General features: G+C 37.2%; 1 protein-coding gene across 1 annotated transcript in view; it reads right to left on the bottom strand.

Annotated features, from left to right (window-relative positions):
* HACD2 (3-hydroxyacyl-CoA dehydratase 2) overlaps positions 1 to 24,990 on the bottom strand; it is an 81,057-nt gene that overhangs the window by 8,898 nt on the left and 47,169 nt on the right. Inside the window, exons 4-5 of the mRNA XM_016159365.2 lie at positions 22,678 to 22,766; positions 1,559 to 1,680 (exon numbers count right to left, since the gene is read on the bottom strand). Of these exons, the coding sequence (XP_016014851.1) occupies positions 1,559 to 1,680; positions 22,678 to 22,766 (211 nt within the window). The remainder of the gene's footprint in view (positions 1 to 1,558; positions 1,681 to 22,677; positions 22,767 to 24,990) is intronic.

The raw sequence follows: 24,990 nt of genomic DNA, 5'->3' as shown, positions 1-24,990 counted from the left end.
TTATTCATCCATAAAAAATAAAATCTTGCCATTTGTGATGGACCTAGAGTGTATTACACTAAGTGATGTGTCAGACAAGGAAGAATAAATACCATGATTTCACTTATATATGGAATCTAAAAATAGGACAAACGAACATACAAAACAAAAAGAAACAGACTCATATACACATAGAACAAACTGATGGTTGCCAGAGAGGGGTGGGGATGGGCGAAAAAAGGTGAACAGGAAGGAATAAGAGGTCCAAATTTCCAGTTATAAAATAAAAAAGTCATGGGGATGTAATTTAAGGCATAGAGAATATAGTCGATAGCATTGTAATAACTTTGTATGGTGACAGATGATAACTAAATTTATCACAGTGATCAATTTGTAAGGTATATAAATGTTGGATAACCATGTTGTACACCTGAAACTCACATATAATATTGTATTTCAACTATTACAATAAAAAATAAAATAAAAACATAAAAAGTCTTTGGCTTTTTGTGACTGACAGCAAGCACTGGGCTCCAGAATTCCAGGTATTGGAATTGTGCTGACAAATCTGTGATAATGAAAGGAAGACATGTTCCCCACTGCCAACTTCAGCCATGCGAAGGAGGACGATAGAAAGGGGCCAATCTTCCAGAGCCCATGGAAGACAACGGACAGAAGAAATCATTCTCCAGTAGTGAAATCAGGGCTTGGCCAGTAAAATCTTCCCTATAACCAGGGTATGCAGCTTTCACAATGTCTGCCCAGGTTGTTTAGAAACTGCTGTGTTTTTCTCATTTTTCCCTTGTCCTAATAAAAATGTTTATTGCAATAAAAATATAAATAAAACAATGAAAGAAAGAAAAAGAAAGAAAATCAAGGAGTTCATATACTTAAAATGTTGGAAACACTGGTCTGTGCCTCTAATCACTGAACTTATAACTTATCTAGGAACCACTGTTTTCCTTCTATGAAATGAGGCATTTGGGCCCCATGGACAATTTTACTTCTTTTGCTTCGTCAATCCGCTTCACAGTCTTTTCCAACTCAGAAAACTGCTTATAAATGTTTCACAGATTAGTTCAGACAAGTAGATGAACTGTCAGCCTTTTATTCGATTTATAATAAATATTACTGGTAAAAAATAATCAAAGCAAAATAAAACTGGTAGGAAGCCAAACTGTCATTAAATGTTTGTTATTAATTAAAAATTAATTTCAGAGTCACAGCTTGTTGGCAAAATTGAGAATAGAAGAATTGGACTTGGTCCAAAAAACCATTGTAATGGCAGAAGCACATCAGTAAAATTTGATATGGACAAAAATGGGATGTCACATGAAATCTCTATTGAATAAGCTGAACATAATTGACCCAATAAAAATAACTTAAGTATAAAGAACTTAACAGTGTTTCTATTAATCAAAATAAAGTGGAGTTCTTTATCCTGATGAAATCGACAGACCAGATTTCTACCTAACCTTTATCTTACAGAATTGTATTTTTAGAAATTTGGAAGCAATATCTAGGCAATATTGCAGTGATGGATTTCAAAAGTTAGTCTTCATTCCCTGTACTTCTTTACCTGGCCCATTTGATGAGGTAAGGCAGATGGTTTAATAAATTGAATGTATAAAAGGAGTAACGGATAATTTCTGTGATTGTCCAGGCAATAACAAACAGGAGGACACTGTCTTCACTCTGTACCTGAAGGAAAACAAAAGTAAAAGCAAAAGCATACAACATTTTAATAAAAAGCATTCACAATATGCAGCCCAGTCCCCCTTGCAGAGCTGGTGGGTTGAGTAAGTGGACACAAGCCCTTGTCTCTATTCTCAGTGGCCAGAGCACAGTACGAAAAGAGCTTGGCACATAAAGGAACACATGCCTGTGATAACTGTGTAGGACCATGTAGGAAGAGGCAAGTGAGAAGGAACTCAACTTACCGATGAGTGAGAGAGGCAGGGACTGGGAATCATGAGCTGTAGCCAGCAGAAAGAAACACGATGAGTGAATTTGTCTGGCTAGCCTGTTGTGGAGAATGTGAACTGATGCTGGTGGGAGCCAAGAGTGGTGAGATAAGAAGGGTAGAAGGACAAACTGGTGAAAGGCTTGGGATGCATTAACAGGAATTTCAATTTGCTTTGCAAGACAACGTGGAACCTGAGGAAATTTCAAGGAAGAGAAATGTCACAATCAAAGAAGAGGCTAATCCACTGAGCAGGATGAATTCAAGTGAGGACAGATCTGGACACCATCTAAGAGGCAGAGTCCATTTATTCTCTCCCACTGGTGACTTCTTCCCCCAGACTAAGTCTGGTTTAACTCAAGGATTACAGAAGCTTTCCATACTGATCAAATGAGGTAGCTAAAGCCAGAAGAGCTTTGGAGTTCCGAGCCTCCTCAGAAGTTGTTTTCATGCTGAAAAAACAATAACTCTTAATAGAACCCCTTCGGTGTTTTTTAGGGATGTTCTCACTAAATGCCTTAAGACTGTAAATCTTATATGAAAATCTACTACTGTGGGTTTCTAACTTTTAGCACCCCTCACCCATTCCAGCTAGGTTTATCATGTTCTTTGTTGCCTGAAAAGCAATAAGAAACTACTTTGCCCCTCAATTCATTTAAGTTTTCTTGCATCCAAAAAGGGCAGTTAGACAGTTGGATGTAAATAAGAAATTCTGTTGAGTAAACCAAACAAATTCCAATTATAAGATGGATCTTCTCTGTCTTACTCCTAACATCTAATACAACAAAGGTATATGGCATTCAAACCTTAACTTTTGCTTCTTTGTATTTGCAATGTTAATAGTTTTTAGTACTTACATCCTTCCTCAGAAAGTGTAACATGGAGTGGTCCACCTACACCATGAAATAAGTAGTCATTTACATACCTATTAACTAAATTGCTCTGACAAGAATTTCAAAAATGCAAAGTTACTATTCTCTAAAAATAATAAGAATTTTATACTGTCAAGAGCAAGCGTACTTTTTGTTTTCCTGGTACTCTCATATTAGATAAAGTAAAAGATAACATCTCTAAAGCTTTCTTGTTTTATTTTTCAGTCTGTCCCCAAATCCTTGCTTAAAACCCATCTATATTAAAATATAATTTCAGCACACATTTTGCTTTTTGATGTACTTTGTAATCTTCTTTATCTTAAGGAGATGTTTTTATAGTGATGGGCTGAACCCTTTTGCTTAAAGACCTTTGGATTATACTAGGAAGTTCTAATATTTTACACTGTAATCGTCTTGAAAGCAGGGAGTGTGTTTTATTCATCTTTTGATTTCCAAAAGCACTTTGTACTTTTCACAAGTAGAAGCTCAAAAAATATTTGTGCAGCAAACAAATTCAATCCTAATCAGGTCATTCCAAGATTCAGTTCCCTGCTTTTTGATACCTGATATCAATTTATGTGTAGTCTTAGTGGCCTTCAAGTAGACAGGCAACAAACAAAAACCCCAAACTTCCCACTCTGATTCAGCCTAGAGGTTACCTGATTAGACTTGAATCAAAAGAACTATAATAAACTCAGACCCAGCCTAAATGTGAAAGCAGTCTGCTCCTAGACCCAGGCTGTAAAGACACTGTCATAATTTTTAAAAGGCTGAGGATAGGGGAAATTACCTATTCGTACAAATGCTATCTTCAGATCAATAGGAAGTGTTAACACTGTTATTAATATGGGACTTGAGCAAATCAAAATTTGAAATTATCTGATTGGTGGATAATTACCCAATAACACAAAATAGGGAAGGAATATTGAGTTAAAATCATTAAGATCAATGAGACTCAAACACATTATTGATACACCCACATTCAGCATTATTCACGATAGCTAAAAGTTGGAAATAACACGTCTATCAACAGTTGAAATAAACTAAATATGATATATATATATATATACACAACAGAATATTCTTCATCCTTAAAAAGGTAATTCTAACACGTTATAACATGGGTAAACCTTGAACCCGATATGCTAAAAAGCCATTCACAAAAGGACAAATACTGCATGATTCCACTCCTGTGGTACTCACTTGAGAGTTAGTCAAATTCAGAGAGACAGAAAGTAGAGACAGAAGACTGCCAAGGGCTGGGGGTGGGAGGAAATAGAGAATAATCATTTTAAAGGGTATGAAGTTTCAGTCTGAGGATATGAAAAAAGTTCTGGTGATAGATGGTGGTGATGACTGCGAAACAATGGGAATGTACTTAACGTAACTGCACCATACACTTATAAACTGCTAAAATGTAAATTTTATGCCATGCATATTTTACCACAACGAAAAAATTTAAAAACCCAGTGAGATCAAATTTAACAAAGCTAAATGTGAAGTAATATGATTCAGCAACAGCAAAATGACTCCAGTACAGGATGCCAAAGACCCAACTTATGAATCTATGAAATATGGAGTTTTTGGTGAACCATAAGCTTCATATGAGCCAATAGGGTACAGGTGGCTGTTGCAACCAACCAACCAACCAACCAACCAACCTGTATTTAGCTAAGTGTCTTCTCTTGATTATTCTAAATAGATTAGAGCCCAGTTACAAGAAACCCTGAAGTAGCAGAGCTTACTTTGGAAAAGGAAAGAGGGTTACTACTTCAAATATGGAAAAGGATATCATGTACATGAGGCAGATGGACAAGAGAGACTAATGGAAATATTAACAGGGAGTAAAATGCCTGGTTTGAAATAAGAAAAACTATGTAATGAATCAGTTGACTAATAAAACAAGCCACCTCATAAGGCTACTTCTGGGCTCTGACTATGTCCAAACCAAGACTGCTCAGAAGAAAGTCCTGGATGGTAGCCCAGAGGCTTCCAACTGCTTTTTTTTTTTTTTTTTGAAAGGGGTGTACAAACAGCCTATATAGAAAAAGCATCAAACTCTGGCTAATACTAACTTTCTTGTATCAGCTAGAATTTTTTTAGTTGGCAAGAAAAATGGGTACACACTTTTAATAGTACTTCTTATAAAAAATTTCCCTTTATCAAAGAAGGCAGGAGAGGAGAGAATGACTTAAAAGACCTCTTTTCATTACTGACTGCTGAGTGTGTAGAATGGGAATAGTTCCCTGGCTCACCCACCTCTGCGGATGGTTCAGGTCTCAGGGGTCTGTCTGGGTCTTATCTTAATTGGCTTCCTTAGCCCTCAACACGGATCTGGACACAAGGAATGTGTGGAATCACTGCCTCTAATTTAAATGCCTTGATGTTTTTTCTTTTACTTTTTTGAAAGGTGGAGCTGGGGACATTTTTCTAACAAGTAGGAAGCCTTCTTTCTTTCAAAGGCCAGTGACTCAGATAAAGAAAATCAACTGATAGCCTCACTGAGGTAAAAATAAAGCCCGTTTAGCTTTGCAGGGATTTTTTAATGGGCCAAGGACTAGAGTTTAAAAAAGTCAAGTTCCTGAATTAAGAACTAGAAACATATAATATTTTTTTTGGCACTGTGATTAGAGGTCATTGCCATAAAAGTCACTTCCCTTTTAAATTTTATCTATCTATCAATCAATTATTTATGAATGACACTGGTTAACGAAATCCAGTAAGTTTGAGGTGTACAATTCAGCAGTAAGGCATATATATATATATATATTGCATTGTGTGTTCACCACCCAAAGTTAGATTTCTTTCTGCCACCACATGTTTGATCCCTTTTACCCCATCTACTTTCCCCCTTCTCCCTCCCCGCTACCCTCTGGTAACCACTAGTCTACTGTCCATGTCCATGAGTCTCTCTGTTTGTTTGTCCTGTTTGTTTGCTGCTTTTAGGTTTATATCCCACATATAAGTGATATCATATGGTTTTCGACATTTTCTGTCTGGCTTATTACGCTTTAGCATGATTATCTCAAGGTCCATCCATGTTTTCACAAATAGCAGTATTTCATCTCTTCCTGCGGCTGAGTAATATTCCATTGTACGTGTGTATGTACCACAGCCGCTATTCAATCATCTATCACACAACACTTCAGTTGCTTCCATGTCCTGGGCACCATGAATAATGCTGCTATGAACACTGGTGTGCAAATATCTTCTCGGATGTATGTTTTCAAGTCTTTGGGGTAAATACCCAGTAGAGGGATTGCTGGATCGTATGGTAGATCCACTCTCAGTTTTCTGTATACTGTTTTCCATAGTGGCTGTACCAATTTGCAGTCCCACCAGCAGTGTATGAGGGTTCCTTTTTTTCTGCATCTTCTCCAACATTTGTTACTTGTCCTGTTGCTTATAGCTATTCTAACAGGTGTGAGATGGTATCTCATTGTGGTTTTGATTTGCACATCCCAAATAGCTAGTAATCTGAAACATCTTTTCATATGTTTGTTAGTCATTTGTATGTCTTACTGAGAGAAGTGTCAGAAATATATTTTATTAATTTTCAAATATAGGAGGTTTAATTTGTCCACTCAGATTCACACTCAAATATTCATAGCAGTATTACAATAGCCAAAAAGTAAACCAACTCAAATGTCCAGCAACTGGTGAATGGCTAAAACAAAATGTGATACACACCCACACAATGGAATCAACACAAAGGAAAGAAATACTGATAAATGCCACAACACAGATGAGCGTCAAAAACATTATGCTGAGTGAAAGAAGCCAAATGACTACCCTTTGTATGACCTTCAAGTATATGAAATGCCCAGAAAAGGCAAACCTAGAATATACCCTCATTAAATTGTTTTTTTAAAAATAATAGGTTGTATATTTTAAATGAATACTATTACCATTTAAAGGAAAAGGAAGCATCTAGGGCAAAGAGGGAAAAGGGAGACAAAGGGGACCTACCAAGGTTTACGAAGGTAGAGGGAGACAAAAGGGCAGGTTTACGCTAGATTGCCAAAATGTCTTGAAAGCCATGTTTCGAAGTTGCATCATCACAATCATGGCACAAATGGGGGAGTGGGTGCAGGGCAGCCCTGCTCGGCATGAAATTTTCCTCTGCCTAAATACACTAAGCTTCGCATTAGACCCTCCAGGCTGCAGACCTCAGGCTGCAGGTTTCCACCCTCTGGTCTCCAGTGAGGAAGGAGGTGCTGGGTGTGGGTGGCTTGTGTAATTTAGCCAAGGGAGTTTACACAGAAATTCAAGCTGGGAAAACAAATGAGTGCAAGAGAAAAACCTTTATACACAAATCACATCATATGTTTGACTTTAAAAGGCTCAGGGAGGAGTCTCGGTCCATGAAAAGCTGTCATTTTTATTACAGTCAAAGAAAAACAGATGGTGCCACATAGGAAAACCACTATTGTAGAAACTCTATTCTTCTTAGCAGTTTGGAACCTGCTTGTTACCACTCTCGTTATTTCAAAAAAAAAACCTGACCATGCTTTAAGGTGGATGTTCTTTCCTCGTCTTACTACCTCTTTCACTTGTGAAGCAAAGAGGTTTTTGTAAAAAATCTAAGAGTTGAGGACTAGAGTCTGTGCTTGGCAAAACTGTTCAACTTAGCCTGTTCTGGTTGCTATAATAAAATACCATAGAGTAGGTGGCTTAAACAACAGAAATGCATTTTCTCACAGTTCCAGAGGATAGAAGTCTGAGATCGGGGAGCCAGTGCATTTTGTTCCTGGGGAAAACCCTCTTCCCGACTTGCAGCTGGCTGCCTTGTCACTGTGTTCTCACTTGGGTAGGGGGGAACCAACATCTCTGGGATCTCGCCTCTTATATAAGGGCACTAATCTCATCATGAGGACCCCACCCTCATGGCCTTGTCTAAACCTAATCACCCCCCAAAGGCCCCATTTCCAAATACCACAATTCTGGGGCCTAGGGCTTCTACATGTGAATTTAAGGGGGGCACAATTCAGTCCATAGCAATGTTTCAGACCAGGTGTTGGCAAACTTTTCATGTAAAGGGCTAAAGAGCAAATATTCTAGACTTTGTGCCATTGGTGGCCTTTGCCACATATCCTTCGTTGTTGTTTTTTATACCCTTTAAAAATGCAAAAACTATTACAAACTGCAGGCTAGATTTGGCCCACAGGACAACCCCTCTTCTAGATTCATCTGATACCCCCAAACTTTTGCTTCTCCTACAAATATCATTCCTTCGGCAGTGTGTGTGTGTGTGTGTGGCGCTGTGTTGTGTTGCTGGGGTATGAGAGGGGATGCCAATACATTTATAACTAGTGGACACTATGGAAAGATAAAGTACTCTTCTAACAACACATATATTCAAGTTTTTCATGTTATATCACCTTAACGTCTCAGTAATCTTTTGTTTGTGGTAAAATATACATAACATACAATTTACCATTTTAACCATTTTGAAGTGTATAATTGGGTGGCATTAAGTACATTCACCATGGTGTGCAACCATCACCACTATCTATTTCCAGAACTCTTCATTATACTAAACTGAAACTCTGTACTCATTAAATAAGAACTCCCTATTCCTCTCTCCCACTGGCCCCTGAACCACTGTTGTAATTTCTGTGTTTAAGACCTCGCTTATTCTAGGTACCTCATTTAAGTGGAATCATACAATATGCATTTTTGTGTCTGGCTTATTCATTTAGCATAACGCTTTTAAGGTTCATCCATGTCGTATCAGAATTTCTTTCCTTTTTAAGGCTGAGTAAACTTACATTGTATATAAATACCACATTTTGTTTACTAATTCAACTGCTGATACACATGTGAGTTGTTTCCACCTTTTGGCTAACGTGAATAATGCTGCCTTGAACATAGGTGTAGAAATATTTGTTCAAGTCCTTGCTTTCAATTCCTTTGGATATATACCTAAGGAGTAGAAGTTTTGGATCATATAATAACTCTCTGTTTAACTTTTTGAGGAACTATCAAACCATTCCACAGTGGCTGCACCTTTTTACATTCCCACCAATAGTGCATAAGGGTTCCAATCCATATCTTCACCAACATTTGCTATTTGTTTTAAAAGGAGCCATCCAAATGAGTATAAAGTGACATCTCATTGTGGTTCTGACATGCACTTCTCTAATGATTAGTGATGTTGAGCATTTTTTTCATGTGCTTATTACTCATCTATATAGTTTCTTTTGAGAAATGTCTATTCAAATCTTTTCCCCCACTTCCAATTATTTTTTAAATAATCTCTTGTTTAACAATCATGGTGACAACAGCAGTAAAAATAAATATAACAGTGACCAAACTCTTACTATATGACAAGGACTTTTTAACTTACATTATCTCACTGAATCCCCATTTTACAGATGAGGAAAGTGAGGCTTACAGAAGTTGGAACCCAGGTCTGTGCCCTGAAACCCTGAACAGTTCTGATTGGCCTTCTTGGCCTTCAGGTCTTAAACATATACACACAGAACTGCTGTTATGGGAACACTTCTCTCTTGCAAAATCAAAAAGCTTCAAAGGAACCCATAAGCAAGAAGAGCCTGGAGAACATATAAAGTAAATGTGACCATTTTATAGAATCAGGAAAGCCATTAGTTCTCCCAAACTGTGGTCCACCTCTGAAGAGGGATCACTGTATAGGATTTGGGACACCAGAGAGACTGAGTGAAATAGGCTCACTGAAAAGGACTGAATAAAGTATCATAAATTATAGGTCACTGCTGTCCAGAGGCATCTTTAATATGCCCATGAACTGATTTTTAGTTGTGAATTGATTGGCCAAAGACAATCCAACATAAGAACTTGAAACGAGCCCTAATAGATTCCCTAAAGTTAGTGTGGATCTTCTTCCCTGGCCCTGCTTTGCTAATAACCTTCACTGCCTTTTTGTTTTAGCCTCGTTTTACTCTCTGCCTTTAACTTATTGTCAAGACCCTTAAAAAGCTTCTCTTTTCTATCTCTGCTATGCAGAAATTAAGATATAAAATATGATTTTAATAAAGAAAACAAACTCATAAAGACAAGGATATAAAATAAAAAAACAAAGAAGGAATACAAAGCAAGTCTCTGGTTTTCTAGAGAAGTGACCATTCCCACCATCTCCTATTTGTCTTTGGGTAGGTATTAAGATTCACCTAAGGGCCTCTTTCCCTTCCCCTTGTAGAGGATCAGCATGGGGGCTGAAAGCACGAGGTGGTGAGGGGTGTTGGAGAGTCCTGTGGAGATGGGCCAGTGGACCTGGAGGCCAAAAACATAGAGAGATGAGGAAAGGCTGGGGGGCTAAACACAGGCATGAACCAGAGGCCTGGTAATTGAGCATGGGGAGGTGAGGGAGAGACATAGTGGTGATGAGTGGAAGCAATGGCTAGTGTGGTTGGCAAATTTGTTACGTAAATAAGTAAAATGAGCAAATAAACCAATATATTTTTTAAAATGAACTTCTTACTGTTGGAGAAGGTATTACAAACATAGAAGGGAGAATGCTAGAAAGAACAATGAGGTATTAGTTTGCAATGGGAGGAATCAGTATGAACTCATGATTACATGCACATACCCAGCTATATACTTTTAGATGTAATGCATATGAGTATATGTGCATATATAATATGAATAAGTATGTATTTGTATAGATATATGTATATCCTTTCTCTACTGTGAGGACAAGTAGCAATAATATTGTACTAACAAAGAACATCTAAACTACCCAGATCTTGGTTCCTAAATATCGTCTTCCCCTAAAAGGAAACAGGCTCCTTGGCAAAATGGCTGATTCCAGGGCTTGGGGCTGGAGAGGTACAAGTTGAGTCTGGAAATCTTTTTCGTCAGAGAGTAAGGAAACGCTTAACAAATGATAGCGCCAAGTCAAAAGTACAAAGAGGAAGGGGTCACACCAGTGAAACCACAGACAATTTTACCATCAAATTAAAAACAGACCACGACCTACTCTATTATATAAAAATTAATGAGTCCAAATTGATATAAATAAATCAATAAACAAATGTGAAAAAGGGAAAGCTATTTCTTACTGTAGCACACTAACCAGTACATGTAAAATAAATGAAAGAAACAGACAATTGTCATTTGGTATCCACCATAGAAGTGGTTGAATCAGGCAGGAGTCAAAGTTGGAAGACTCCAACAGGAGCAGGTGACTGGGGCCAGCATCACCAGGGGTAAGATGGGTAGTTAAGGCACTGTGACCTCATGTGTTGTCCTGAGAAGAGCGTGACACTATTTCTGTAGTATTCTTGCCAAGAATGCATGGCCTGAATTGGTTATGCGGGAACAATGGATGGATCTGGGTTGAGGGTCACTCTACAGACACCAAGGTCTGTACTTTTAAAACTGTCAAGGGCATGAGACAGAGCAAGGCTAAGAAGCTCTTCCAGATGGGCCTGAAGAGAGACCTGACAACTAAATGTAACAAACACATACATGGCAGGAATACCATGGCGACCATGTTTCTCCTCTTCCCCAGTATCCCAGTGCTTAGCATAATACCTGGAGCATAGAAGATACTTTGTAAAATAGTTGCCATTCCAAAAAGGATTAAAAAAAAAAAAAGGAGAGAGAGACATTGTTTGGACATAACTGTGAAATCTGAATGGGGCCCGATGAGATGGTACTACTGCATCAATGTTAGCTGATTGGAGGGCTGTATGCAGGTGATGTAGAAGTGTCTGAAACATGTACTTGAGTATTTAGTGATGACAGGACATCAGGTACAGCTTGCTCTCAAGGTTCAGAAAAAGACGAATGATAACAGGTGTACAAATATAGAAGAGTAGGTGAAGGAACAAATGCAGGAAAATGCCAATATTTGGGGAATCTGGGTAAAGGGAATATGAGTTTTCTGTACTGCTCCAGTAACCTTTCTGTAAATCTGAAATTACTTCAAAATAAATTTTAAAAAATCATTGAAGTACTAAGCAACCATTCTAGGGGCACAATTAGAAACAAATACAATCATCATCTGGTTTCTAGATATATCATTTTGTTAGGAGGCCTCTGAATCTGCTAGAAGAGGCATGCTACATAACCATTAGAACATTTACAACAAAACGTATAAATAAGAGCATTATTAGGAGCGGGTAACCTGAGAAGGAATAATAGCTTTAATGCTGACTCTCAATTTGTACCAGCATTACTATTGTCTTAGATTATAAATACTCCAAGGGCAGGTCCATAAAATTACTTTGAAGAGGGATTAGCTTAGTTATACGGCAAAGCCAAATTTTTAATAAATGCTTTAAATTAGGATGATAATGAAGATAGTAACTCCCATTAGCAGGGATAATTATTCCTTAAGTATGATGAAAGTAATTATGTGTAAATTTTCATCAGCTAACTGACACTATTTTAATAAGCACAAAAACAGCTATTTCTATGTAAAAAGTCAATTATATGTTTTAAACTTCAGGACATAGAAAAGAATTCAAAACAGTTATATAGAAATTTTTCACTACGATCCTTTGAAAAGATTAGGTTACATCATAGCTAATATGTAGCTAACATTAACTGAATACTTACTAAGTGCCAGGTAATTTTCAAAGTGCTCTTTATGTATCAATTCATTGAGTCCCAAAGATCAGTGGGGAAACAAATGGGCCTGGGAGACTGGACTAATTTTTTAGAGCACCTTCAACTGGGGCAGCTAAAGTGTGACACATGGTCCCAGCATCTTGTCCTTCCCCTGCCTTATCAGTTATCCCACTATATAGTACTCTGTCTGCTCAATTCTGCTCTTGTATTGCACTGGAAGCCCTGTGAAGGCAGCCGCCATGAAATTTCCTTTTTCATGTATTCTAGTACTTAGCCCAATATTCAGAGCATTGATGATACTGAGTAGATATTTATTGAGTGAATAAGAAGGAATCAATGAGAGAAAAATGTACATCTACATAGTTTTTTTTTTTTTTTAATCTACAATGATAAAGGATACCGGTTAAAAAATTCTTTCCATTACAAAGTAATCGCTGAGGACTATTTTTTTTTTTAACTAGTTTCAAGTCTGAGGACTATTTTTTGATGTGAATGATGGCCTTATTAAATGCTTTGGCCTACAAAAACAACTCTTGGTCATGATATCGACTTTTATGAACATGCAACGAGAAAAATGTATAAACATGCAGTCAACAAACAATGCAAGATCAATTCTGTATTTATGTTAAAGTCAGACATGCAGGTCTGAATGCTAAAATGTTCCTTCCCATTAGCTCAACTTTAATGCTACTATGTTTTCAGCCCTTTCCTGGAAAACATGAAGGAATGGTGGCAGGTTGCTCAATAAGCCTAGCAAGTTATTACAACTCCCCTCTTCTCTAATCAGTGCAACTTTGGAATTACCTTTGCTTTCAGGTTGCCCGTCCTGAGGCAAGTTACTTATCACCCCTGAGTCTTAGCTTCCTCATGTGGAAACTGGAGAAAGGATTTGCTCTGTATGGTTGTTATAGAATTAGAAAAATAAATCAAGGGCGTAGTAAAGTGCTAGCCATTTAATAAGTGGCAGTTATTATTCCATGAAAGAAAAAAATTCAATTCGACAAATATTTATTAAGTCCCTACTATATATACTAGCCATTGCTATGTTTCAATACAGGATGGTGGCTATCTTTTTGCCTTAAATCTCAAGATAATGTTTTGTTTTGCCATTGTTGTTTTGCTTTTTGTTGTTTGTTTAAGAGATGCCATCTCTCTTTCTACTTGAAGGTTAATATACTTCTACCAACTTTGGGATGTTGACTTATCTCACCAGCTGCTAGCCTTTCCCAATATTCTTCCTGAGTTCTGCCTGATTATCTTATCTCCAAAGAGCATGTTATTAATTGAAAAGTTTTCATGTACTATTTCTTTCACCCCAACGCAAGTATGGGGATTGCATCAGAATGGGATCACATTTAGTACCAGCCTTGATCATTTTTCTAATTTAGTCTAGGACCATAGCAGTAGGTCACTGTGGTCCCAGGGGTGAGGCTGCTCCCAAACTTCCAAATGCAGTATATCTCAATGCGCCCAGCAACACTCTAGAGGGTAAAGGATGGATCACTGTCAAATGTAACTGATGTGTCTAAAGAACAAGAAATTGGTTATATATTATGAAATGTCAAGGTTAGTTTTGGGCTATGACAGTATAATAATTGCAATAATTTCAACAAGAAAATAAAAATAAAGGCTATGAATACCATCTCCTGGAGCAGAAGTATTAAAACAGCAGCCCATGGTCCTGCTGCACAGATGTTCTGTTTGGGCTTATACAGTGCTTTAAAAATATCTGAACCAGTTTTTAAAATTGGGTGATTCCACATTAAAAAAAAAATCATCTGGATTTCTGCCTTTTCTTTAAAAAATTCAGACTTCATAACCCCAGACCCAGTTAGCAATCACTAGCTAAGGAAGCACTACCACTCTTGTGAAATAGCACTTGTACACTCTGGTCACTGTATGTTTCTTGAATTTTCTTATAAAACCCACCTGAGGGATAGACATCTGCAGCCAGTTGATAACATACTTTTCTTTGAAACAATGACCTCAACAGAAGAGTTTTTCAACCTGACCTAACAAGACAGTACTAATGTAGAAGGCAAAAGAGATGTGTAAATTTTCAAGTTTTCGGTTACTCCAGTATTTTTTTTTGCCAGAGCAAAGTAAGGTGAAAAGGAGAAAATGCCGAAACTCATCTTGTTAAAAACAAACGTTTATGGTGGCAATCCGAAGAAAATGAGTTAAGTCTTTAATGCATAAAGCCCAATAATTAGTTTCCCCCACTCTAATGCATTTTAGAAATGCAAAGCTTCCTCTCAGCATGCATCCACACATGAATATCAAGTCACACCTTACAAATTCCAGAAGTGCACCAGGGTTTCACTTCAGGCTTGAAAAGGATCCTCCCTCTGGAAAAGGTAGACAGCTTAGTAATATGCTTTATTTTATCTCTACGTATCACAGCTTGTAATGAAAGCTTCTTGACTTATAGGGCTTGATGTGGGTAAGTAAAAAAGGTTTTTGAATCTTCTTCCTCAAAGAAACTAAAACATACTTTAGGAGCAGGGGAAGGGGATGATTCCTTCAAGATTCCCAAGGAGACTGGTTACCTACCGGTTGTGAGGAGAGTGAATATATTGGTATTCTTGTCAATTAAAATATTTTTAATTAAACTATCTGATATTCCATATTCATGCTTTAAAAATAAAGGTTATATTGAAAAAGCTACAGTATATAAAGGACCAATTTGGCAAAAAGAACAGGCAATTTAAGAGCGAGTTCCTCCTCCCGCATATTAAAAGTTTTCAAATGAATATTAATAAATGCTTTAAAAATGCCATTCATTGTGCTATGGAGCACACCTGTTTGAAGCAGCTTACAGGTCATCATTTTTAACTTTCTTTGACTTTGCTGACATATTTGAGCAATGCTCACGATGCATGTCAATCTTCTTATTTTTACTGTGTGAAATGAGAATCTCTGAGTTCATTAGGATAATAATGTTGACTATTCTTCTATAGCACCTTTTAACTCAAACAGGAGAAAAAAGCCCTATGAAAGGTTTTCAACAGGGCAAACCTGGGGGAATCCACTGCAGAGGCCCAGCCGCAGGCCTCTGAAAGGCGGTCGTGTATGGCCTCCAGCCTCATTTGCTGATCAACAGCTACCACTGCAGCAGATGTGAATATAATCCATACTGTTTCCCACACCTGCAATTATGATTTTTATGATTTGATCTACAGCACTTAAAAAAAAAAAACAAAAACAAAAAACCCTGGATTTAATCAGCATAGCATATCAAGTATACCATATAAAGTTGCTTTGACTATTGGGTTTTTAAAAAACCATACGGTCATGTACATTTGAAATCAAATATATAAAAACCTAATTGACTGAAATCCAGAGAATGATAAATATTACAATGAACACTGAACATCTATAGCCACACTGTCCAATAAGGCAACCTCTAGTAACACGTGGCTATTTAAAATAAAATAAAATTTAAAAATAAATTAAAAAAAATAAAACGAAATGAAATGAAATGAAAGTTCAGTTCCTCCATCACACTAACCTCATTTCAGGGGTTTAATATGTGTTCACATACAGCTAACAGCTACCGTACTGAACAGCACAGACACAGAACATTTCCACCACTGTGGAAAGTTCTACTGGACAATGCTGGGAGAAGAAATCTCCAAAAGAAAAATGTTGGTAAAGCAACATGTTTCATCACTATATAGTACCAAAAAGTTATTTTTTGGTGGGGCTTGAAATAAACAGCCTAAATAAGCATCTTCATCCATTCCACTTTCAAACCATGGATGAAAACTGGTTTGAATGCCAGAATTCACTTACTCTTAAACTCAGCACTGACAACATGACTTGACAGCATAGTTTTGTGACGTAGCACTTTGCTTTCCCATGTTATTCTTTAAATTCAAGTTGATGACATATAACCAAAGCTGAAACCACTTAGGCTCCCAGTCTGTAAATCTCATGCATTTATTTGAAAAACTATTTCACACCCAAGGTAACAATCATTTTCTTCTTTCACTCTCATTCCTTTTCCATGACAGTTTTATAATACCAAAAGTCAAATATCTTTGTTAATCTCAGGACTGCAAGTAACTAGATCTGGCTCTAAACAGATTCTCTACTATTTTTAAGAATCAGTAATAAAGATACTACATAATAGGATAGGATCTTATACTTGAAAAGGATGAGTTCCAACAATAAACTTCTTTGTCAAAAATTTCACTATAAAAAAATAGGAGGAAAAAAAAAAAAAAAGGAGCAATGTAGGAGACCCCACTGATGCATCCAGAACATCGACTACATAGTGCGCATGTGTGTGTGTGTGTGTGTGTGTGTGTGTGTGTGGTGGGGGAGGTGGTGGTAGTGGTAGTATTAGAATAATATTTTAAAAGACTACTAACTGAGCTATAAAATGCACTGGAAAACCTAAGATTTAAAAGTTCTGAAGCAGAGAGAACAGAATCCAATAGTGCTCAAGCCTAAAGGGACTGGGTGACTGTTAGGACAGTCTAGAATGGGGTAGGGTGGCGCAGGTCTGGCCCTGGCTCACCCTTTCCTGAGTGAGACTCCCCCAAAATGATGATAACTGTGCTGCCTTCCAGGGAGTGTGTTGGGTATAATTGTTCTCTCTCATAATGGAATTGACAACCAGAATTATGGATGTCAGATATTGTCCTTGGGGTGAAAAAGCAAAAGAAAAGGTCCTAAGAAGCTTCAGTGAGGGATATTTGTGGGGCACAGTCACTGGGAGGAAGATAAAGATTAACATTAAAGACAAATGAAACCAGTTTCTGGATTTTGTCGAGCTTGAACCCAGGCAACTATTAACTGACAAAGGGGGCTACGTTCTGTAGAAAGTAGTTACAATATCGGCTTGCACGGTTTTTAAGGTTTATTGTTTTTGTTTTTTAAAATAACAATTATCAAAGAACAGTACCATCAAAATGTGACATATTTTGAACAAATGAGTTCCAGTGGAGTTTTTCAGGGGTTACAGAAGGACTAATAAGACAACAGCAACAAGATGCAACATGAGCTGTCAGACATGAACCTATATCAACCCCAAAAACATCTAAATATTTTTCAATATTTTGAAACAAAATCTTCATACACAGCTCAAGAAAATGTTGGAAAGGAACAGACAGAAAACCAGTGAGAGAAAAATAGGTTCTCTGATTTTTCCAAAATCACCTATGCTAAACATATGCAATGGAAAAATGAACCACCTAGCTATGTGAAAAGTAACACTATCTTTAAGTGTCTATTATTAACAGATGAGAAAGTGGCAGTAAAGTACTGAGGTCTTTGTCTAGGAGTTGTCTAAAGTTTGACAGTGTCTGATTAACAATCAGATAATGAGATTTTCTACCTTTAGGAGAGGTGCTAATTTTAAAAGTGGAGGTGATGCAAATCCACCTACAGAAATATTTAAAATAGAAAGTAAGGGAATAGATGAAATAGAGTGGAGAATTTTAGATATTTAGCATTCAAGGGGGCCAAAAGATACTGAATGTATCCTACTGGATTTTTCTAATTAAGATAGAATGTCACTGTGGAAAAGGCAGTGGCCTAGAAGACAAGAGTGGCATGACTTCTGGTCCAGGCATTACCTGAGGAGGGATGATGTGCCCCAGACACAGCATTCCAGCTCCTCGTCTGATCGATGAGGATAAGATACCCTTCCTGCCTTGCTGAAATGCATGCTCATGGATAACCGTTAGGGACAAGAAATGTGCGCAGCCATAGGGAATATGCTAACAAGAGAAGCAGCCTCAAGAGGTGGCAAGAGCATGAGCACACTGTGAACCCAGCTGGAGGACTCAGCGGAGAAAAGCCTGCAATGCAGGGAAAACAGGAACAGGAGTGTGGGAGTTAGGATATTACTTTACTTAGTATTCTGGCATCCACGAGGGTAGGAAAAAAAAAAAAAGGAAAAGAAGAAATAAACTGTGTTCCATCTATGAAGGAACTAGCATTCCTTCTGAAGTCAAACTGCTTTTTAAGGGATTTCCGAAGCTGCTTGGCAAAAATTACATGCTAGAGACCTAGATTTCTAAACACTGTTTTCATATATTCTTCTCACCTAATCTTCACAAAACTCTGACAGAAAGAAAGGCAGGTATTAGTAATACCATTTTACAGATGGGAAAGACTAGAAATGTGAAGTAAAATCAAGAAAAGAGAAAGGTCAAAGAAAAGTTACAGCACAACATATATAGTATCTTAGAGCATTTCTCAAACCTTAGAATTCATAAAATTAGCTGAGGTACTTAATAACAATCGTGATTCTTTGGTTCCACTGCCAAGTGTGGGGTGGGATCTGGAATGTGCATTTTAAGTGAGCTTTCTGGGTAAATCTGTTCCAAGTAGTCCATAAACCCCAATAGGAAAACTAGTCTTGGAACTTCCATGGAAAAAGGCCAATTAACTGGAGGGATCATCACAGAGCCACCTGAGCATAAGAAAACGAGAGAAGCAAACAGGCGGAGTGCTGCAGATGCGCACTGAGGGCCCAGGGCTGCTGTGCTCATTTCATGTATAAATGATCTGACTAGAGAATCACATCTCATATGCATGTGGCACGACAGAGCTGCTGAAGAGGAAGAGTACTTCTGGATCTGAGGCGGGTGTTCAACTCCACACGGGATAGAGAAAGCATGGTTAGCACATGAAAATAAGGATGTGTTTACATCACATTTCTAAAGGGTGAGATGGAAACTCTGATGCAGTGGGAAGTCAACTCTGCCATTTCTTGGGTGTGTGACAGTCACTCTGCCTCTCCAAACTCAAGCTTCCAAACTCTAAATGGAAGAGGCTACAACCTACCTCAAGAGTGAATGATCATTACGTATTTTAATAGAACTCTATGTAAACTATAATGCAAACAAAACAAAAACCAGCATAATGATAAAAAACAAAAAACAAAAACCCCGGAGGTTACGGACTTTCTTAAACATTGATTACAAGCTTTTTGTAAGCATCCTGCTGAGAGGTTGGCAAGAATGGCAGATTAAGTGTCACAAAGCCTAGTAGCACGCCAAAAAGAGGTGGGAAACAGCTGACTGGTGAAATCAGAAGAACTCACAGAACATTCCAGAGGAATACGGGAAAACATCCCTTTCTCCAATGGTGGCAAAGGGTGAGAAAGGAGAGAAGGCTCAGGACGTCAGAATGTAGTTCTATTTCATGCGAATTACCCCTATGTCTAAAGTACAGACATAGTAAAGTACAGACAGTATCCACTGCACTTGGGCTAATGCCACAATGAGTCTAGCAACTTCTTTCTCAACTACTGCCCGTGGAGGTGACTGGGGACTTCTGATTTTATACTAAGAACTCGGTAAAAAATTTGGGGCAGCTTCTTCAAAAAAGGGTGGGCCAGGAAAAGGAACAGTGGCCTACTTGTGTGTCCAAAAACATGGGGATCAGCTGAGCTGCTTTTGGACAAGGAAGTACATGTGTCCTGTGAACCTGTCTTTTTTGGAAGGAGGAGTAGTAGTAAGGGATGGAAGGTGGCATTTCCCACTGTAGTTCACATTTTAAGATGCCAGTCTTGTTTCACTTTAATGTGGAAAGAACAGACCCAAACAGAGGGTGAGAGGAGCGAACGCCCAAGGAGGCCTGCTGTGGCAGTGGTAGTTACCAGCTCAGTTAAGAGATGGGGAGGAGCCAGTTCAGGTCTGGAAGGCAGGTGGGAAAACTGGAAAGGAAAGAGGTCAGCTCAGATTGTTGATTTCTTCCTGGCCCTACCTCCCACATGAGTTTGTTGTTTTTGTCAGGAGCTTTACTTTGCTCATATATATGGCTTCTTTAAAAGGAAAAAGACGGGAAGGTTATTTGCTATGTTAGGTCAAGAAAAAGCTTTTGAACATAGAAATGACAATATTTTCTTTGATTATCTTGCCAATCAAGGCATCACACTAGCTGATGAGTAGATCCTTACATGTCATCAAAGAAAATCATCTGATCATCTTTTAGTTCTACAATGTACATGGCAATATTTATGAGACCAGCATTCCATAGGGTAGAGAATTAAAATGACAAGTGAGGAGGGCCTCTTAAAAGGAACTATACCTCAAATATGAAAAAGTATAGTCTTAAAAGGTATGTAAGCTATACCTTAGCACATCAGGTACAACTGTAGAAAAACAAGGGATTGAGAATGGAAAATATGAGCTGCTCAGAAAGGGTGGAGCAAGAGTCCAAACCCAAATGTAATGCTGTGAACACGAAAAGTTCTTATCTACTTAAGAGGTAAATGTGATGTAAAAAGAAACTGAGAATAAAAGTATACTAGTATGATAAGAACATATGAAATATATGAAACATATGAAATATATTTTATTAAGCAGTTATCTTTTAATAAGCAGTTATCTCTGAGGTCAATTTCCTTATGCATCATCAGTTATATGGTTCTCACTACTGAAGTAAATAGCTAAATATAAGGAAAATAAAGATTTCAAAGATGTTTTAGGAAACAAATGAACAGAAGTTTAGTAGGGAAGTCATAAGTAATTTTGTACAGAACAAACTGACTTATAGGTAATATGAAACTCTAAGACAAGAAAATAGCATTTGGCCAAGAGAAGGGGCTGAGAAACAGGTGACGGAGAGCCAAATGGGCTCTGAAATGTCACAGCAACAACTTGGGGTGGAGAGCTATAAACAAAATGATGAATGAGTTTTGAATTGTAAGCTTTTATTTATTTGCTACCCTGTTTGCCAGAAGGACCAATAGCAGAGGAGTGGTCACTGAGACAGAAAAGGTGAAACAGAGGCCATGAGTAATCCATCAGCTGGAGCACTAGCACCTGGACGGACAATTAATATCTGATTGTACTGGCAGAAGGATGAAACTGTCTATAGTTGACAGCATGCTGCCTTTATGTACCTAACATTTAATTATTGAAAGTACATAATTACCTCTTTAAGAATGCAAATGAGTCACTATGAGAAAGAAATAGGTCACTTGAGACTATTGGGAGGTTAAAACTGTGATTTGTTTTTAAAATGAAAAGGAAACAGTATACACATGAAAGTACTGGAGGAATAAATATAGGTTAAAATGATGATTTGTAGAAAGAAATGAAGAGGTTATATGGTACATAAGTGACTTTTCCTTACTCCACAAGCAAAAGTGAGAACAAAGACAATATGCTACATTAGGATTTATTTGCCTTTAAAAATGTTTTTTTTATTTTTAAAGAAATATGATCACTAAAAAAGGAAGTGATTGTTTTACATTCTTCCTGAATAGAAAGTTCAGACATCTTTGAGTGAGAATGCTTTAAAAAAGAGCCTGTGCATCTATAAATTCCATATGAATATAACAAACATAGCTTAATCCATTTTGGCTAAAAACTCATTAGCTATGTGCATTTTTCTGTATATATCATAAGACAATGAAAAGTTAAAAAAACCTCACTAGTTTAAATATGAATGAAACTGTCAAAATAAATCTTAAAAAATAAAATGTTTTGACAAAGATTTTGGAAGGATACAGGACAAAGAAAACACCAGAATAATGCTAATGGATAAGTGCATTTCATGAACCCCGAAGAATCCAACAATGCTGGTGATAGGTTATTGGGACTGAAAAACTGAAAAATGAATCCTCGTGCTGGCTACAGGTACTTTACCTTAAGGTAACATTAGCAAGAAGTAAAAAACCTCTAAAAAAACACCAAAAAAAACATAAAAAAAAAAAAAAACCCCGTTCCCCAATATCAGAAAATGAAAGCTCTGTTGTGAACTCACACCCATGGCAATGATGGTTTTCTTCCCCTGGTTCTTATAAGGAGTACTCCTGGGACTGTCTGGGTATCTCTACCACCTAAGTCTCCAGCACTCGCCTCCCAGATCCACCAGACTCAGCACATTTGGGAATTCCACTACTCCTGATGGACTGGCTAGAAACGGATTTGTTTCTCTTGGTCTTACAAAGATCAGGCTGTTCTAGGAATAAATTAATGTCCCCTACTCCCCAAAATGATTCCACTATATGAATGCAACTGTCCAGAGTAGTGTGCTGGATATAAACAAGATATCAGAAAAACAAAACTAAGCTGCAGACCACATCCACACCATCACAATCTCCATAGGAACTGAGAATGCAGGACCTTATCATCTAACCAGTCTTCTCATTAAAAACGCCGCACACCTGGGCTAAGTTTTGTACTAATAACCCAATTCCTACAGTGAATATGAATTTTATCTGGGCTATATTGATGTGATATGGAGTTCCACCTTTAGCTATAGCACACGTGTGAGAAAGAAAGGTGACTAACATTTGTTAGTGCTAATATTATTTTAGTCTATAAAAACACTTACCTCTTTGACGCTATGTGTCACTGCCCATAGTAGAAAAACTCTTGACATCACTTGAAAAGAAGTCAGGACAACAGAAGATGGAATAATTCCTGAAAGAAATTTTAGGATGGGTAAATAAATGCACTATATTGCTTCAACATGAAATATTTTCTAAAACACGCAAATTTTAATGTTTAGACACAAAACCATCTTGAAACTTCTCTATATTGCTATAAAGACTATGTTTTTCAATGTAGTAAATATTAAAAACTTTTTCCTCCCTCAAAACAATATTGTTTAATGCCAATAACAAGTCATGGAATCTAGTACCCTTCTCAAGTCTTCCAAAAATCACTGACCAAGTAAAATATTTTTTACACTTATATTGGTAGAGAAAATAAAACTACCGCTTAACTTTTAAAATTAGACAATGAAAGGTCATTTTACAATACGGGTTTCAAAAATGAATAGGCATCTATAGAAGGGAAATCAATTCTATTTGTCTCTAATGGATGTTGGAAGCTCCTGTATATCAGACTTAATATACTATCTAATGGTTAAGTTGGTATCTTATATAGTTCATTTGAAGATTTTGCCAATAAGCATAGCAAAACCAAAGTTTATTATCTTTGTAAACCATTTCTTCTCACCTTGTTCATTACAGTAACCATTGGTACAATTATCCTTCCAATGTTCTTAAGTTATAACACTGGAACCATCTTTAATTATTTTATATAATCATCAAATTCTGCTAAGTTTACATTTCTTTGGCCTCTCCCTTCAATTCCTACCCACAATCTCTACCTAGGGACCAGCTGCCACCATCATTATATAAAATTCTTGCCTCCTTCAGGTCATCTCAAACCCAGCAATAAGCCATGATCTGTAAACATCATTTTCTCTTCGTAACTTTACACTGGCAAGGAACTGCTACTAAAATAAAATCTGGAAGCGGAATTATGGGTGTCCAATCTGCAGTCCTCCATCCCACCATTTCTCTCTGGCCATAGTGCTGCCAGTAACTAGACTTATCAACTCCCTAAACATCTCAAGTTGCACACGTGAGACACTCTACACCTGCCAGGAACCTCTCATCACAGTCACAGATTTTTTTTCCACTTTAAAACTAACCTCATCTTTAATACACTCACTGGACTAACCCTGACCAATTTTCTTCTTCCAAACCTTCAAAAATGCACTCTTCTGAACAATTATATAGCTGGACAAATTACAACTTGCCAAAAGACTGTGTAGAAATCAGAGATAAAATTGCCCCTATAGGTTTGGCTATAAAAGGAAATCACTTCATACTTCATTAGGAAAGAGATGCTACATTCAGTTAGAATGAGTTTCTTAAAGAAGATTTGGGCTTCAAGAGGGATGGTTCAGTTCCCAAAAGGAGATAACATAAATATGTTGAACAATGCTTGGCATATAAAGATGCTCAATAAGTCTTTATAGAACAAATGAAAGACAAATATAAATGTATAGACATGTAGGTCAAGGAAATAGAGTTGCAAGCCATAAATAAGCCCTCATATTTATAGTTACATGATTTTCGACAAGGGTGCTAAGAAATTTCAATGGAAAAGTGATTGTCTTTCCAACAAATGGTGCTGAGACAACTGGGTAGCCACATGCAAAAGAACAGTTAGAACACTTCCTTACACCATGTACAAAAATTAACTCAAAGTGGATGAAAGTTCTAAATATATGAGTTAAGACAATAAATGTAAATCTTAGTGATCTTGGATTAGGCAATAGTTTATTAGATATGACACTAGAAGCACAAAAAAATAGAGATTGGACTTCATCAAAATTAAACTTCTTTGCTTCAAAGGACACCATTAAGAAAGTGAAAAGAAAATCCAGAGATAGGAGAAAACATCTGCAAATCATATATAATAAAGGACATAGCTAAAATATATAAAGAACTCTTACAACTTAATAAAAGGACAAAAAACCCAATTAAAAAATGGCAAAGGATTTGAATAGAGATTTCTCCAAAGGAGATATCCAAATGGCTAGTAAACAAGAAAAGATGCTCAACATCATCAGTCATCAAAGAAATGCAAATCAAAACCATAATGATATATCTTTCATACCCAGCAGGATTGCTATAATCAAAAAGACAGACACTAACAAGTGTTGATGAGGAGGTGGTTATATTGGAACCCTCATACAGTGCTGATGAGATTATAAAATGGTACAGCCACTCTGGAAAAGTGTGGCAGTGCTTCAAAATGTTAAATACATAACTATCATATGACCCAGCAATTTTACTCCTAGGTGTATATATACCCAAGAGAAATGAAAACATATGCCAAAGATTTG

Source organism: Rousettus aegyptiacus, unplaced genomic scaffold (genome assembly GCF_014176215.1).
Source record: "Rousettus aegyptiacus isolate mRouAeg1 unplaced genomic scaffold, mRouAeg1.p scaffold_m13_p_4, whole genome shotgun sequence".
In the NCBI taxonomy this organism is placed as follows: Eukaryota; Metazoa; Chordata; class Mammalia; order Chiroptera; family Pteropodidae; genus Rousettus; species Rousettus aegyptiacus.
This window is presented reverse-complemented; position numbering and strand designations above follow the sequence as displayed.